Source organism: Sander lucioperca, chromosome 13, assembly GCF_008315115.2.
Source record: "Sander lucioperca isolate FBNREF2018 chromosome 13, SLUC_FBN_1.2, whole genome shotgun sequence".
Classification (NCBI taxonomy): Eukaryota; Metazoa; Chordata; class Actinopteri; order Perciformes; family Percidae; genus Sander; species Sander lucioperca.
The window spans coordinates 27,058,017-27,076,950 of NC_050185.1; the positions used below are offsets into that span (position 1 = coordinate 27,058,017).

An 18,934-nucleotide genomic window follows, 5' to 3' on the forward strand; every position below is an offset into this window, starting at 1 on the left:
AATGGGGCGGACACATAAACCAGGGAAGGAATTGTCAGATTGAGGTGTAATCAGACCAACATTATATTCCTCCAACGATTTGTGTCCAGACAGATTGTACTTCCAGTGATCCAGCAGTTTTGTGATGGTTCTAACTGCTCTCACACCCAGAACAGCTGCCAAAGCAGTAGCATTTAGTAGCGTTTAGTTTTGGTCCAGCGATATCCATCAAATTCCCCAGCGTGAGCACCCATGACGGCGGACAAGAACAGACCAAATAACCCTCCTCCATACATCCAAAACATTTCATGGTATCAGAAGTCACAAAAACAACATAACTGAAGCCTTCAACTTTAAAACTGAAAGTTAAAATTGAATCAGCTGCATTCTCTTTCTAAATCATGAAGACTTTTCTTCTGTGACACACTACGTGTTTGAGTTTCAGTGACTTGCACCCGAGCAGAACCATTTTAATGGGAGACATCAGCTGGTCGTAGCGTGACAGCTCTTTGGCCAACTCATCGTTTCTGCGCTGTTCATACGAGAGGCAGACTTCACACTGTCAAACCCGACAACCTCCCCTACGGCATAGCTGGCCTCCTCCACTGAACATCCGACATGCTGGGAAATCCTCATCGCATGTCGGCGTGTCAGCTTCTCCAGCACCGCATGGCCGCCAACCATGGGCATGAGGCCCAGCTGACAACCCCACTACTTGAACAAAACCCACGACCAACTAATAACTAACAACTACACAACCAAAATAAACACATACAAAAACCCAAATAAACAGAAAAACAATAGAAACTCACTCGCTCCTTAGACTCACTCAGCGCTCACACTCACACATCTACTCAGAGAGAGAGAGAGAGAGAGAGAGAGAGAGAGAGAGAGAGAGAGAGAGTTATTCACACATCATCTTCACGTCTTTAAGACTCAGTTTCAGAAGATAAGATGTTCATATGTAGAACGTGTGAAATGGAGAACTCTAAATAAGCTACTAAAAGTTTTTTGAACAGGCCAGAATAACATTAATAACAATAACAAACAAAATATCCTCCAAAATAAGGCAAAATCATAACATTTTTAATTGATCTCTAATGGAGGTTGACAGTTAAAAGCATTTCATCGTTACAGAAGCTGAAAACACCAGGGGTTGCAAACATTTAAATTAAAAGACACTACAGGCAGAAACATTTTTCAGTTCATAGTTTTTATACTCTTTACCAGAAGGTGGACATGTTTGGCTACCATTATTTTATTTAGTTAAAATGCAATGTCTCGCTGTAAATCTCACAGCAGCAGAAGCAGCCGGCAGCAAGAAAAATGATCAGAAAACAATACCTAGCTGTTGTTGCTTCAGCTTGTCCACTTCAACCTTCTGCTTGTCCACTTCAGTCTTCAGCTGTGCTGCTTGCTCTGCAACATCACAGACATTATCTTTAGACATTGCTCTAGAGCTGCAAAGATTAATGGATTCATTATTATTAAATTAATCTCAAAGTATTTTGATAATCGATGAATCGGTTTGAGTCATTTTTTATGTAAAAACAGTGAAAGTTGTGTGATGTCAGCTTGTTAAATATGAATATTTTCTAGTTTATTCTCTCATCTGTGACAGAAAACTGAAAATCTTTATATATAAATCTCTCAGCAGCAGAAGCAGCCGGCAGCAAGAAAAATGATCAGAGAACAATACCTAGCTGTTGTTGCTTCAGCTTGTCCACTTCAGTCTTCAGCTGTGTTGCTTGTTCTGCAAAATCAGAGACAAAACTTTGTCAGCTTCTTTTCACTGCATCTTGAGTTTCCTTTTACATTTTCCTAGACTTGCAAAGATTAGTGTATTAGTCATCAACTATTAAATAAATCTCCAACTATTCTGATAATCGATTAATCAGTTTGACCATTTGAATATATTTCTGCTATAACACAGTGTAAATCAACAGTGGTTTCTAGAGACAGCTTCACTACTGTACTTTGAGTCTCTCTTTGCAACAACGACATGTTCACCTTATAAAAGTTTTCACCAGGCCTGAAGCCTTAGCCGCTGTCGGCCCTTATTAAAATGATCTCTAATGGAGCTTGATAGTTAAAAGCATTTTTTTGTTACAGAAGCTGAAAACAGCAGGGGTTGCAAACATTTACATTAAGAGGAGACACTACAGGCAGGATCATTTTTCAGTTTATAGTTTTGCTACTCTTTATCTTCCCTAAAATGTCATCTTTCAATGGAGGCCCATAAGTACAAAACAACATTTTACAAATTATTGTCCTTCAGTGCCACCATTCATACAGGGTTAGGGTTAGATGAGTGGAAAGAAAACATGTATTTTATTAAACTTTGTCTATTTGTGTGTGTAGATTTATTCTAAATTTACCAGAAGTTGGAAGTGTTTGGCCACCATGATTTTATTTAGTAAAAATAAAATGTAGGCCTAAATGTAAATCTCTTAGCAACAGAAGTAGCCGGCAGCAAGAAAAGTGATCAGAGAACAATACCTAGCTGTTGTTTATTCAGCGTGTCCACTTCAGCCTTCAGCTGTGCTTGACCTGCAAAGTCAGAGAGAGTTTCTTTGTCAGCTTCATTTTACTGCACCTTCAGTTTCTTTGGACATTGCTTTAGCGCTGCATGAATCAGCTGTCAACTATTAAATAAATCTCAAACTATTTTGATAATCGATGAATTGGTTTGAGTCATTTTTTATGAACAAACTGAAACTTGTGTGAAATCAGCTTGTTAAATGTGAATATTTTCTAGTTTCTTCTCTCCTCTGTTACAGTAAACTGAATATCTTTGAGTTGTGGACAAAACAAGACATTTGAGGACGTCATCTTGGGATTTTGGGAAGCACTGATCAACATTTTAGAGTCCCAACAAATAATCCATTCATCTAGAACATAATCACACATTAATCCACAATGAAAATAATCGGTAGTTTCATCCCTACTTTTCTCCACTACACAAAAAATGCTTATTTCTCTCCTTTTGGATATTTCTGAACTGCTATGACACGATGTAAAACAGGTCATTACTGTACCTGTAGCCATGTCAGCCTTCAGTTGAACCAACGAAGCGGTCATCTTTCTCAGCGCAGCGTCGATGTCTTCATGACAAGCCCGATGGCTTTCAAAACTTTCACTTGCAGGGATGGCGACAAGCAGCAGCAACAGCATAAAACTCACAGAGATCTCCATTCTCACACTGGCAGCTTATTGTTGAACTGTGCCGTCTGTAAACCTGTGTGAGCTTTAAATAGAAGGCTACAATAAAAGCAACATCAAGAAGGACGTCACAGATGTTGAATTGTTAATTTACATTGTCACACATGATGTGTAATCGTCAGTTTGATTAACAAGGGTGTAACCACTTCTTCCCCGTATCACAGAACATTTCCTAGAGAAGATAAACACATTGATGATCTATGATTACATTAGTAAAGGGTACCTTTAAACTTGGCCCTATCTTCCCATGTTTTTGTATGTTGACCAAGGTTATAATCATTAACGAAAACGTACAAAATAACAAAAACTAGGAGGGAAAAAACATTGTCGTTAACTGAAATAAAAATAAAAACAAGGCATTACAAGCAAATAACGTTATATCTTTCAGAGTTGACATTTCCGACCATAGACCTGTGTTATACAGTCTATGCCATAGACACATATGTAGTTTCTGACTGGGAACCCAGAAATTTGGACGTTTAATGACAAATTAACATAACATTGTTGCGACCACTTAAACCAGTGTTAAACTTGATTTTAAAAAAATATCTAATTTTAAACAAGGATACATGTGCCTGAGACAACTGTGGCCTACAGGCAACTCCACAGCCTGACTGCTTTCTGAGACAAAGGAAACCGTGGCAACAGACAAAGAGATCGGGGCCTACACGTAATTTTGACAGCCTGGAGATTTCACACTCCCATATGAAAAAGTCCCCAAAATAGTCGGAAGTCTATGAACTACAGCTGAGTAGTTCACACACCTTCAAAAACACTCTGAATCCCCATTGGTCAGCAGACTTTGCTGCATTATCATCCAGGCAGAGCGCCTCTTCAACCCCTGTACTTAGTAGGACACAGCCGTGGACAGCTGCAAAAGGGAAAATTAAGCAACAAAATTCCTCCCCAACAACCGAGTGTGCAAGTGGATAACTTGGTCCTCTGCAGCAGGTCCCTGGACATCCATCTAATGACCTGGATTGTGTTTCATCGTCACACAGCAGGGTAAGGACTGAGAGCAATCTAAAAAGTAAAAAGCTACAGGGAAAGCTAACGACGGGGCCTCAAACTCTGATTGTGGGTGACTCTGCTGTAAAAGATGTAAAGAGCAGTAAAAACACCAAAATACTCTGTTTTCCCAAAGACATGGTGTCTGACTTGGCCCAAAGAATCCCGGATATCATGGCAGCACACCCAACTGTGAAAAACATTATACTGCATATAGGGTCACATGATGTTGTAAAGCAAGAGTCTGAAGTGCTGAATCGTGACTTCATGATTCTGCTGAACACAGTCAGCTCCCTAAACGTGAAGGTGTTTATCAGTGGCCCTCTACCACCAGTCAGAAGAGGAGCTGAGAGATTCAGCAGACTGTTGGCACTGAACAAATGGCTTTCATCTGCATGTACAGTCCATTCTCTGCGGTTCATTGACAATTTAAACATTTTTTTGGGACATCTTTTTAAAGCAGATGGACTTTTCCTTAACAAGCCAGGAGTAAAGCTGTTCACCTCTAGCCTACTTTACTTTCTGCATCACACATCTGCTCCCTCGGCCAAGGACACGAGACAAGATGAATGAAAACAAGAGGAAGACACAACAAAGTGCAGCAGTGATCCACCACAGCCCCCACCTGAGCAAAGATTTGACCATGGAGGACCTCAGAGCGGAGACGAGAAATCTCAACCCCCTTCACCCGTCCAACACTCCTCAAACCCCCGTACCATCACCGACGCCTTTGAGGATCCATCGCTCTCCCCATTCACCCTTTCCCCTGTTTCCCCCTGCCACATGTTGGGGTTCACTGACCGGATGGAGCAGCTGGTAGATGCTGGAATCAAGTTTGCCCCATTTCCTTCTCCCACCACTCGCCCCCAGCATCAAACTGACCCTGTTTGGACTCAACCACTGACAGTAAAACGCCAGGCACCTCTGCCCCCTCCAGGACGGCAGCGAACTCCTTCTCCCCAGACTGATAAGTATGCTTGTGTACAGAATGAAACAAGCTTTAACTGATATGTGCTGGGTCCAGGCTGCATGCCTAGTGGCACTCATGACTCTGACCCTGTGTATTAAATTCTTCTTCAATCTATGTTGTGATAGGTAAGAGAAAAAGAATGGTGAATCCGCTAAGTAAGAAAAAGAAGCACTTAACTGCAAACTTACAAAATTTAGCATCCATTCCTCATCAGCCACAGCCTGTCCCAAAAAACGAGACAGATAATTATTTAACACACTAACACTAGCCTTACTAAACGTCAGGTCTTTGGCGGGTAAATCATTTTTAATCAATGATTTTATTATTAAGCACAATCTTGATTTTATGTTTTTAACTGAAACCTGGTTAGACCATAATAACAGTGATGCTGTTCTCATTGAGTCAGCTCCCCCTAACTTCAGTTTTATGAGTGAGAATAGAGTGAATAAGAAAGGAGGTGGAGTCGCCATTTTGTTTAATGACTCATTCCAATGTACGTAAATAGCTTATGGAAACTTTGCTTCTTTTGAATATGTGGCTCTTCAGCTAAGGTCCTCCCCTCGAGGTATATTTCTGAATATCTACCGGCCACCTAAATACTGTCCTTCTTTGTCCTGTAACAGATTCTGTTTTCTGGATGATTGCTTTCAACAAGGAAGTTTGTCCGGCGGATTTGAGGAGGGTAAAAGAGAACACTGAATGAAAAGTGGGATTTTCGTCCCCATAAACGCCCGCAAATCTCCCTAATTTTCGGCAGTTAACGACAATTTACAGGCTGTGAACGTCGCGTTCATCTGTGCCACATGTTGTCGGAAACAAACCATGAAGTGTGTGGAGAGCTCCCGCGGAGGTGCTAATGGCTGTAATAAGCATATGAATAGCAGCGACACCGCGCCTGTCCACAGAATGTCTGGCCTGGCTTGAATTTCCTAACTCAGTATTGGCTGAAGCCACTACTTTTAAACAAGAAAAATCACTAATTTATCATCATTAAAAGAAATACAAATAAGCCATCATAAAATCTGGTGAATGAATGTTGATTAAAACAGCTGTTATTGGGCTAAAAATACCAATAATAGCAAATCTATACAGCTTCTCTGCTGCAGCCCGACTGGCAGAAAGAAACGTGCTGTGATCAGAGAATCTGTGCGTAGACCACGCGCCTGTCATTGACTTACATATAGGCATTGCATCCGTGGGCCCGTCACAGAATTTTCGGCAATTCCGTGAAACTGCCACAGATCTTGAGTTAAGGGGCCGTGTTCATTTCACGGAATTCTGTGAGACCAGGTTGACTGCTTCCTGTAGATTACAAGATCAAAAAAAATACACTTTTATAAAGCAACTTACACTGGTCCCGCTTAGCTCTGCCTAATAATGAATCGCACTGAAAGCAGCCGGGCACACAGCTGTGCTGATAGTGTTTAAACTTGCGTGCATGGTGAGGTTTAAAACATTGCTGCCAAAGTCTAAGTAGCCTGTTTAACATCAAAAGACAGTCATTGTACTTCTCAAGAGTTAATAAACAGTACAGACTAGCTCACTGTTTCATTAATAATCATATACTTACATTTTCTGTGGGCGCATCTTTATGGAGCCCCGGAGGTGACATAGAGGAAAATAATTAAAACGCTCGGCACATCTTGAACAACTTCTGTGTGTTTCCTTTTTTATGTGCGTGGTTGTAATTCCGTGATAAGCAAGTGAAGTTTGACTTGTAGTTTGACTTGTCTGTACACTTTTGAGTGTATTGAGTGTATATATATATATATATATATATATATATATATATATATATATATATATATATATATATATATATAAATATAAAAATGTGCCAAAAATACAATCAGATATATAAAAAATGTAATAGGAGCAGAGCAAAACAATAACATAAAATATTAAGAATAATATGCAAATAAAATATAGAATTGGAGACCAAGCAACATAGGCGCCAATTTATGTTTTCCTCCGTGGGTGCTCACGGGCGCACGCCCTTTAAAAAAAAAGTAGTCAAAAAATGTTTGCATTTCAGGCGGCTGACACGAACACACACACCTATCAACTCAATAATAAAGCCATAAAGTAGGCTCTTTCAACTCAGGATAGGAATGGAGATGAAAAGTTTAACTGACACATAACCACAATCAGCTACGTGGGTGCTCAGTATTAGCGGAGCACCCACAGTATCGGCGCCTATGCCCAGCAACCCGTTCGACCCAGAGGTGAACTGTCCCCCCCTCCCCCCTCCCCCCTCCCCTTCTCACAGCTTCTCTGCAGTGTGCACGGCACCTTCTCAGCAAGCAGGGGCGCCAATTTGCCAATTCCCCACATGGTGAAATGATAGATAATACAGTAAAAAACTGCTTTGAGGATTTTTTTTAAGTGCCGCCCCCCATGTGTCATGAAAAAATGCCGCCCCGGGCAGCTGCCCGCTTCGCCTGTGCCAAAAACCACTACTGATAAATTGGTACAAATCCGAATGTACCGCAGAGAATTTGGCCTGCCCATTAAAAAGAGAGACATCATGGCTTTCAAACGAGCAAAGTGCCAGTTGGTCAAGGCCACACTCCCACCCTCCACCTTGCCTCCCCCCTCTCTCCTCCTCAACAGCATTTAAATCTACAGACACAGCAATGGCACATCCTAAGGAAAGCTCATTGTGGGACTGGCTCTAGTGGCTGTGGGTGTGTTCTGCACCAAGGCTGAATTTCAGGAAAGAGACTTCAGATACAGTATTAGGGGACCACTAAGGTCTATATAAAAGAGACTTCAGATACAGTATTAGGAGACCACTAAGGTCTATATAAAAGAGACTTCAGATACAGTATTAGGGGACCATTAAGGTCTATATAAAGAGACTTCAGATACAGTATTAGGGGACCACTAAGGTCTATATAAAAGAGACTTCAGATACAGTATTAGGGGACCACTAAGGTCTATATAAAAGAGACTTCAGATACAGTATTAGGGGACCACTAAGGCCTATATAAAAGAGACTTCAGATACAGTATTAGGGGACCACTAAGGCCTATATAAAAGAGACTTCAGATACAGTATTTGGGGACCACTAAGGTCTATATAAAAGAGACTTCAGATACAGTGTTAGGGGACCACTAAGGTCTATATAAAAGCATCCAAAGAGCACCATGTCATGGGACCTTTAACTTATTAAAAATCCAAAAGTAAATTCACAAAAACACTTAAGGTTATGAAAATTCATTCAGATTCAGCAATTTGATGATGCATCCACCTTAATTATTAAATGGTATTGGTATCGTATTAGCATCGGTGACACTGGCCCTGTTTTTACTTGGTATTGCACACCACTAGTTCACGGCCAGTTATGGCCAGTTTACAGCTTTGTGTTGTGGCTTTTGTATTTGTGTTGAAGCATTTGAATTTCTGTTTAACCGTCTTGGACAACGCGCTTTGGCTACTGTAGTGGAAGTTTTCCTTGTAAGCAGCAGGAGTGCGTATCAAAAACACCAGATGAAACAAATAAGGACGATTTGAGGATTAAACCAAAATTTGGTCTTTGAGTATTTATTTACATTTGCAAATGCAGAGAAAACAGTTTCACAAGTACACATGGCACATCTGAAAGGGTCTTCTGACCATCTAGACAAAAACATACGTCTATATAGTAAGAACTCACTTAAACCCCCCCCCCCCTCCAGGATAATTTTAGCAGCTACGCAGATGAAAAAACACCACAAACAGTCACAATGACTTTACTACCTTTCCCCTCTCATCCTGCTCTCTACTTAGCCTAAACACCTGTTAAAGCAAGAGACAGAAGGAGATACAGTTCAAAATGTTATGGCCCTTTTCCTCCTTATCTGCTAAAGGTAAACAGTAGGAACGCTGAGTTCCAAAAAGAGAAGGATATTCTCAACTAGGCCAGAGTTTATGATGCCAGTTGCTTCTTCTCTTGGAGTCTCTAAGTCTATAACAAAATTAAAGATTATTAGGAAACTCCTGTAAAGTATATAAGATAATCTCATAAGATATCAAACTATAATGTTAAAAATAAAATTCCCACAACAATTGCTCCCTTTTGATTACAAAATAATCACACAAAATGAATTTTACTTTTAAGACTCAAACCTGTTCTAGGAATTAATCATCAAAACAAAGTTTACTTTTTAAGGATTCAAACTTATGTATTATACTTCTCCATTGCTTAGATGTTATTAAGAACCTCATCTTAACAATAAACAAGCATCACGTCTAAGTAAAAGAATAAAACAATGTTAATCAGTTTTACACAGTATCAGAAGCATTGTCATCATCAATGTTATCATCTCCAGAAAGACGAAACAAGTTAGAGGACTCAGTGTCCTGCAGTGCTTGATACTGAACCATATTTACCATGAAAATGGAAGAAATCATTTTCTTGATTACTCGAATGACACAGCGGACACAAATCCGAAGACCAAACATAATCTGCTAAAAAGCCTGGACCTGAATCATCAGACCAGTGCATCATTTTAGTAAGAGATGTGTAATGTATTGAAACTAACTTACTATAACCAATTGTGGAGTGTAAGCATGTGTAATATCATAAGTCATTATAACCTACATAACGCGTACATTTCTTAACTAGGCCAAGCCATACATTAGTAGAGAATGCCTCGTTTTCATCTGAAAAAAGAACTCCATCTATTAGACAAACTTTCAAAAGTCTGAGTCAAATGTGGTATGTGTTGTCAAATGTGGAAGGTGAAATTACATAAATGTAAAAAATAGATCTACAAGGAACTTCACCTAAGTTCTAAAGCACACAACAAAATAGCCTTGGTCTGTGTACTGAACATTGTTCAATGTTTAACAATATCGCTGTTTAGGAGTAATTTACTTTCTTTATCAATAATCTATCAATTAAGTTTGTGTGGTCAAGAGGAACCACATAAGGTACAAAAACCCTAATTAACCCAATTTAGTAGTATTTGTATGCCAAACATCTTAATGCCTGTTGAAACCATAAAAGTGGACGTAGTTGTTAACCATTACCGTAACATTTTCTCTGTGGTACCTGTTGTACCCTGAACACCATCTACTCCTAGACATTGGAGGTGTGGAACGCATCACTCGCCGTTTCCCCCCATGTTCTTCGTTGTCAGAGGTTCGTCCTCTAGCACTTGACAAACCGTAGGAAACAAGTCTTTACCACTGTTTCATGTGTGTGTGTGTAGTCCCTTTCTCCATTTTGCATTCAAACACACTGCTTTCCAAAGTCTGATCAATGTCATCATTGATTCAAAAAAAATGTTGTTACATTAGGGTTAGTCAATTCAACAAGGTTGATACAGATAGTTATAGTGGACAAAGTAAGTACTGATTCCAAACTGTAAACATTTTCTGTTACCAGCAAAATTTCATTAAGGATATTACCTAAGTAAGAAAGATATCGTAAAGATATGTACTTAAGGTATTAAAAAGCAACAATATAGAAAAGTCCTCACATTTTGAAACCTGGAAATGATCAAAGCAATTTTCTGTCAATCAACTAATTGATTAAAGCAACTAATCATTCCAGCTGGACTTGTAGGCCTATATATTTGTCGGGCAGTTCGATGACAATAAAACATTATATTTCATACACATATGTTTTGTGTACAAAAATTCTAATTCTCCTTAACCCAAATATGTCAGATCTCAATAGCTATAATTAACTTCTGAGTGAAAGTAACTGTTAAATTTAACTCCTATACAATCCATCAATAGGAAACCCATTATCCTAATTCAAAAGTACATTTATCTCTTTCTTTGTCTTTCTGTCACTTTCACAACACTCTCTTTCTGTCTTTAACCACCTTAGTACCTTATTGTACACTTAACTTTCTCTTAAAGTCATGCCTTTTTTCCATTATCCCATAAAACTTTCTTTTCTCTTTCTACAGCATACACTTCTCTCTCAGCTTTCCTGACCATCTTTTGTAACAATAGTTACCCATTATTAACTCTAACTGTTTGATTAGGATTGAATTGACTCGCTGTTTCTTCACAGGAATTGGATTCATTCATTCTGTTTCCCACCTTCACAAATGTCACTCATTTCCTTGGTGCAATGACATAACCACATGTGACAGTGGGGAACCTTAGCAAAATCAAAAACCTTATAGAATTATCAAATTTTGAATTGTTATCCCTTTTATATACAAAAGTAAATTAGTATATTCTATATTATTATTTTTTTACTGTTCATAAGATTTATCTTTAACCTCCCTCCTGTATTATTTTGCATCATCAAAAATACAACATTTAAATGATTAAATGTTTTTCTTAACTTTAATGCATATGAGAGTAAATATTAAATGAATATGTGCATACCATTGTCTCAGTACATTACTCATAATGTACATCATTTAAGCATTCACATCAACATTAAACATTTTCATTTAGATGTTAGTCTTAATCATAATCTGCGTGTTAAAGTTGTTGATACATGGTTTTTAATCATCATGGTTTCAAACCATCTCAGCACTAAAACCTCACCCAACTTTCACAGTTCACCAGAAAAGATGCAGCAACTGCAAAAGACTAGAAAAATATAAATTAAGGTATTCCCCTTTCAAACCTGGTTTCTAAGAAGTCTTTGAATGGAATTTTTATGGCTGTATTTACCCAAAAATAGTTTACTAATGTTTATGTCAGGCTTTACCTAAAACCACAGTTATTTTTTATCAACTTTTCATCAATCCAATTCAAATTTGAACAGTGAAATGTACTTTAAACATTTCCTGACACACCAATCTGAATACTTATCTTAAAAGTAAAAATAAGTACTTCTAATTATCTTCTCCTAATAGTGTGTGTATTTTCAGAATGTGAGTCTGTGTGCTACTTAACTTCTCAATGCGTCAGATGTGTCAGATCAGGACGGTCTCTCGCTCCCCCCCTCCTCTCTCAGTCCATCCTGCAGCTGGTGGGGGAGGGGGGGGGAGGGTGAGATGGACCCGACTGACACACACGAGGCACTGTGTGGCACAAAACAGAACTCCAAAAACATTATTTGTTCTTTTATCAATATTATCACTTGGAAAAACTTCTACTCATTTTAGTCATTATCAATCACTCTAAAACATCATTTCTTTCCCTCATTCTGGTTTAACTCTATAAACTCCATACAATACAAATATGCTGAAAAGGAAAACTGTTTTTTGGAACCTGTTCTCTTTTTACGCCTTAGGTTACCTTAAAGGTTGTGTTTTTGCAAATAGTGCAAGTCAATCAAAACAAAACTAAATTTTCTTTAGAGTAGAGTAGTTTTAAAATCAAAAAAATATGTGAACACTTTATTTATTATTGCTACTATATCCCTCCTATTTGAGTCATGACAAACTCATGACTCAATAAGCAGCATATATAAATAATCTGTTTAATGGTTTAGCCATTAACACTGTCCTGTGTTACACAGCAAAAACCCTGTTTATCAGCCACAAAATTTCAAAAAGTATTTTTTTCAGAGAAAAAAAAGTGTTTTCAACGTCAACATCAACTAATTTAGTTTAGACAAGTTTGTGATATAGCAACTCAAAAACTCATTTAGAGTACGATATTAAATGAACTGCTTTCAGGATGAAATCTCATTTCAACAAATTAAACAAAGTTATTGTTTATTTCATTTTTATCTTTAGTTTGCAACCCAAAGTAAAACTATTTACTATCTAGTAGTTCTAAGAATCTTTATGAATCAAAGTTTTTAGGCCTACAGAGCAAACCTAAGTACTTCTAATTTGACATCTCTTTATCCAATTTGTTACATGTTATGGAAAACATATCACATTCTATAATTTATGACAAAACTTGTCTTCAAAATCATTTCTTTAAACCAAAGTTCCACTTGTACAACTCATGTTTTGTTTTAGCTTGTGTCTTATCTCTGGGTGTGTGTGTGTGTGTGTGTGTGTGTGTGTGTGTGTGTGTGTGTGTGTGTGAGTTCTCTGGGAAGCTCCTCCTCCAGCTGTCCTCTCTCAAAGAAAGAAGGATTTCTCCAGGGTACATGTAAACACACTGTTATTCTTTAACTGCTCTATGGCATCATTAATTAAAGACTCAATGTACCCCTGACAGAGGTGTGTCAAGGTGTACAGCTTACCATCAACCAGAACTATAAAACCATATTTTGCTGTCCTTTCCACTGAACACTGAAAAAGAAAAACGTTAGACAAAACAACAGAGAAATAAAACATTTAACATTCCCTGGAATGTTGTTTTTGGTTTGGGAAACTTTGGGTGCTCGAGCATAGACCACTGCATTTACTGCTTGAAGGTCCTGAACAAAAACATAACTTCAACATTTATAATAAGATGATTCTCCTTATTTATCTTTACTGAGAAAATAAGTGTACGTACATTACAGGAGAATCTAAACATGGAACAATAACTCCATCCGTCAATAAGGAGTTAAAAAACCGGTCGGATTCTATCGATTGCTTCCTGTTTTAGCGTGCACTGATGTTTCTGGGGCCTGTAGTCCGAACGTCGCTTAATGACTACAGGTTGACAATTTTTCCAATCCACATCACATTTGTGTGTTTGTCCAGAGATGACGCTGTACCTGAGACAAAAAGTGGTGAAACATCAGTAGATAAAATGACTTTTTGTTTTTTACCGTGCAAATATGTGTATTTTGTATGCATAGGTTCACTCAATATGTAAATGTACGGATTTTCTGTAATCTCCTCGTCGATGGAGAAAAAGAAAACACTATTTATCAGCAGTGTCAGTCCAGTCAGTCAATGTTACAAGTAGTCAAAAGGTGTCCTGAGTCTGTCTCCTCTTCTGTTGGAGACAAAGAAACATGAATGTGAGCTTTTGAGTTAGAAATTCTGAAAAACTTATTTAGTTTATCAGTCAAGGTAACAGCCACTGCACATGTGTGTATATGCCAGTAGACAAAAGAAAACTCAAGCTCATCCTTTGACTTGTTCAAAAACGTTTCAACATAATCTTCGTCAGAGTCAAGGGTGACAAAAGAAATGCAATGTACTATTTGTGACTCCTTAAGCTCAGCTACAGGTGTCACAATTTGTTTACCGTAGTCAGGAGATTAACAGACTGACATGGTACATGTCCCATTCATTTGTAAACAAAATGCGTACTTTTAGGCTGTAACAAAAATATTTCAGCCAGAGTGATTTTTATCATGACGCACAACCTTAGGCCAGTGGGCAAAAGATGACTCCAATTCAACTAGACATTTTTAATCTCTGTCTAATAAATTTACAGGACACACAGGTGAAAGGAAAAAGAAAAATTAGCACTTTCCTTTCTCGTCTAATTCAGGATCCTAATGACCTGAATATACACAATCATAAGAATGGTGAACTTTTCTGAGATAACCATTCCACAAAATCATTTCTATAAGGGAGAAAAAAAACTAGTTTACCAGAGAGCTTCTGATTTAAAAAACTAAGATTTTTAGCAAAACCCAAATTGTTGCTCCTGAATCAACTAATAATTAAATGTCCTTCCCTTGTATAATTACCACCATGGTAGGCAATTTGTATACACATCAGATAAAATACATTGAATAAGTTGGCATATCTTTTTCTGTTCAATGTGCTGTATTGCGTCTAATAATATCTGTCTATCGTGTAGGGTGTTTGTAGCGTGCAAAAAAGCATATCGTCGTTGCAAGCATGTGTATGTACGTGTGTGTCTGTGTTACCGTCCTCAGTCGTTGTGAACGTGGTTTCCATCCTCTCAGCACTTCCACCATCCCATCCCCCGCCACCTCTCAGACTGCATACCATTGGGGGTCGTTGTGTTCCCTTCCAGACGAATCCCTCCTGGGATGATGACAGTTATACGACCAATGTCCCTTTTCTCTGCAGTTGAAACATGTGTCTTTATTCGCTGCCGGAGTGTTCTTATGATATTGTCCTTTTTCTCTTCTTCTGCCTCTGATTCCGCTTCCCCACGACCTCCGAAACCACCTGTGCCTCTGCTTCTCCCAGCCATCTCTGTCATGGTTTTCAGCAGTCTCAGCTGGGCCTCTTCATTTTTCCTTTGTCTTTTCCTCTCAGCTTTTTCAGCTGTCTGTTCTTTAACAACCTCAATGAGAAGCTCAGTGAGGCGAGCACCTGAGTCTTTGTAGGTGGACAAATGGCTGGTGGCAGTTCTTATGTCAGTGTCTGTCCAGGGTCTGTATCCAGCCCCTATCTCTTCTCCTGTCATGGGTACTTCGAACACGGGGCATGTGTAATCCCCCTCTTCGTCCTCCTTGTCTCGTGGAGGTGCTGAGGCAGACGATTGTCCAGCATTCTTGCATCCTTTCCTCTCTCTCGGCGGCGGGTGGTATGGTTATGGCGGAAGGCTGTCGAGGTGGAATTCCACGGCACTAGAACTCAAAGAGGAGATTTGCATCAGTATTTTTTCTCTTTTCTATGTTTCATCAGTTGTCATGAATGTCCAACAGAGTTAATTGTGCTGCAATTGTTTTCTCTCTCTGCTGTCAGCTTCTTTCATCCACACATTAAAACATTTCTTGTTATCCCCAATTTGTTTTAAAACCTTTGTTTTAATATTTTTCTTTGCCTTTTGGTTTTTCTCTTCTTCTAAATCTAGTTTTTAGCATTGTTAGCTTATTTGTACTTAGAGAACCCCCTGCTGGAAATCAAAATTCTTTTTTTTTTTTTTTATTTATTTATTTTTTGACCAATATGACAGACATCTTGTGCAGTCCGGCCCATATTTTTCAACCATCTCGCCCTCAATGGGCCCTGATACCTTGCACGGCTTTGAGCTTTCATGACCCATAATAACAGAAGCCTAGTATACTATTCCCGTACGATGTGATCGTCACCACAAAGCTCAGTTTCCTTTCGGCAAACCTCGTAAAAACCCGGTACAGCCCCGCAGACAAAAACCTTTCTGTAGTCAAGAACTTGTTCTTAACTATCTTATTTCCTTCTGCAGTCTGTCTCTAAATAGACAGGGACTCCCTTGGAGTATGTTAGTCTATTTGTATTTAGGCCTCTCTGCCTAATGTTAGTTAGTTTTCTTCTTCTAACCCTTGGTCAGCCCGACGCCTGACTCTTCTGTTATTCCCTTGCCACGGTGTATCAGAGAAATAATAAGATATATGTCCGTTTCTGCAAGAGAATGTCACTTCTTATCATAATTTCAATGCTATTTTGTTTTAACTAGAACCCCAAAAACAAAATCAAAAAAAACAAAAAGGTACCAAATTACTCAATTTCCAAATGTCAGTATTTGTTTCATTTATCCTCTTAAATAATAATGATTTTGCACATTTTCATTACTTAATTTGTTTAGCAATTGTTGCTTGTTTAGAATGTTTGTTCAAAATCTTGAATTCACAATCCAACTGCATTTAATCAATTTTGATCTTACCCGATGCTGCTTGAAATTTCTTCCTGTTCGTTTTAGATCGGAGTGGAAACAGTCAAGAGTTCTCCGTGGTCCTGACCCCCTTCTCTCTGAAATACCTTTTTAAGGTTAGAGGTATGAGGCAGGCGATTTTTGATCCCTGGATGTACGGTCATCAGCGACCCACGGAGTTCTTTTCTCTGTTTATCTCATCCGATCCTGTTCGTGACGCCAAATTGTAGTGGAAGTTTTCCTTGTAAGCAGCAGGAGTGCGTATCAAAAACACCAGATGAAACAAATAAGGACGATTTGAGGATTAAACCAAAATTTGGTCTTTGAGTATTTATTTACATTTGCAAATGCAGAGAAAACAGTTTCACAAGTACACATGGCACATCTGAAAGGGTCTTCTGACCATCTAGACAAAAACATACGTCTATATAGTAAGAACTCACTTAAACCCCCCCCCCTCCAGGATAATTTTAGCAGCTACGCAGATGAAAAAACACCACAAACAGTCACAATGACTTTACTACCTTTCCCCTCTGTTCCTGCTTCTCTAGTTAGCCTAAACACATGTTTGTAGCAAGAAACAGAAGGAGATACAGTTCAAAATGTTATGGCCCTTTTCCTCCTTATCTGCTAAAGGTAAACAGTAGGAACGCTGAGTTCCAAAAAGAGAAGGATATTCTCAACTAGGCCAGAGTTTATGATGCCAGTTGCTTCTTCTCTTGGAGTCTCTAAGTCTATAACAAAAGGAAAGGAAACTCCTGTAAAGTATATAAGATAATCTCATAAGATATCAAACTATAATGTTAAAAATAAAATTCCCACAACACTACATTGAACTCGTAACATATGCGGACTGCGGAATGTATCTTTTACACGTGCACACAGCGTAGGATTGTGTAAGTCACAGGCGAGATGGAGAGCTTTTGCTTTGAGATTGTTGTTGTTTCTTCAGTTTTTGTAGCCGGCACAGCGCTGTGAAACGTCCATCTAGGACGCAGGGGGAGGAAACAAGAAATAAAAACAGAAAACAGAAACCAAAACTGCCAATACGCACAATGAGTTGAAATTAAGTAATTTCCTGTTTATCGACAGTATAATTTGAAAGAAACATAGACACATTATGATCCATTTCTGTGTAAAAGGGACACATCTCTCGTAAAAAACTGCTCTTGTGTCGGGTGACCTTTTCAAGAAGATGGTTGAAGGAATGAAAGAGGGAGGCTGTTTACATGGTCCAACAAGTCTGCTATTGGTGAAAAACTATTAAATAATCTATACTATTTTGCAAGGCTGCATGTAAACAGTAATATTTATAGAATATTCACTTCCATTTGTCACGTAAACAGCCTACTCAGAATATTGTCTTTTTTAGAATAAGTGCAAAAACTGGAATATTATGTGCATGTAAACATTGACAGTGTATTTAACAGAAAGACATTTACTCAGCCCAGGATGTTAAATAATAATAATTTTAAGTAGTCTTCCTCATGTAAACTTACAATTACAGCTATTTAGTGCCTGAGCGCCGACAGTGGCAAAACTGAAGGACTTATTATTCCTTCTTCCTTTTTCCGGAAAATTGTTTTTTGCTTTTAATAACTTTTCATCTATTTGAGGGGCTTAACATACACAAAAACTCACCAAAATTGGCGGTCGCATCAAGCCTGGTGAACATTTACGTATTTTAAGGTTTTCAGGAATAGGCACACAAAAATTGCTTACTAGCGCCCCCTACAAAATTCAAAAAATTGAGCCCCTGTAGTACGTTTAACGGAAAGTAACGAAACGTGGCCCACACATGTATAATGTCAAGAGTCTTTGAAATCCTACAAAAGCCTGGAGGGATATAAATGGAATCAGCTGGATTTGTGATGAATATTTAGCTTTGGAGTCTACCGGCTAAAAATTGCTTTGTTGTCACTGGGTAGGTGAGTTTAAGTGTGACGTTAATGCAGTCAGTGTCATAACTTGTATAGCTAGATAGCCTTAGCTAGTCTGTAACCTTTGCCAACGGTTAGCTACTAACGTTGGCTGACGTACATTATATATCAGTGCACTTTTCATCAACAATGCCATTACATCTTTATTACAGGTACAAGTTACAGGTACAAGTCATTCCCAGAGACTGAATGATCCTCAGTTGAAGCCATGGGTGGTTCTCAGGAATGATGGGGTTGTGTTAGGAGCCCACTAAAATTGCACAGCTGGACTGGGTGAGTGCTGCTCCCATATGTCAGCTGTGTTGTTCAGGGTATGGCAGCATAACCAGGAAAGAGAAGAAGACATAGCTGTCACATCAAAGAAGTGCAAGTGGGCCACACCAAGTGAGAAATCGTTGAAAAGAGTAGAAAATCAGCAAGGGAAGGATCATTTTTAACAACACACAACAAGGCATAAACA

At 38.6% G+C, this 18,934-nt stretch overlaps 1 protein-coding gene and 1 long non-coding RNA gene across 6 annotated transcripts in view; both read right to left on the bottom strand.

Moving 5' to 3' along the window:
- The window catches only part of LOC116063573 (complement C1q-like protein 2), a 417,866-nt gene that overhangs the window by 381,513 nt on the left and 17,419 nt on the right, over positions 1-18,934 (bottom strand). For 2 of the 5 annotated variants that reach the window (XM_035990848.1, XM_035990847.1), the window contains exon 3: positions 1,679-1,732. In XM_035990848.1, coding sequence (XP_035846741.1) covers positions 1,679-1,732 — 54 coding nt within the window. Of the gene's footprint in view, positions 1-1,323; positions 1,397-1,676; positions 1,733-2,499; positions 2,530-3,017; positions 3,200-18,934 lie in introns of those variants that run through there. The other 3 variants (XM_031318566.2, XM_035990845.1, XM_035990846.1) reach the window with 3 other exon arrangements.
- LOC116063579 overlaps positions 8,719-18,934 on the bottom strand; it is a 15,430-nt gene continuing 5,214 nt past the window's right edge. The window contains exons 2-3 of the long non-coding RNA XR_004108315.2: positions 18,561-18,565; positions 8,719-9,585 (exon numbers count right to left, since the gene is read on the bottom strand). This is a non-coding gene — a long non-coding RNA (uncharacterized LOC116063579). The remainder of the gene's footprint in view (positions 9,586-18,560; positions 18,566-18,934) is intronic.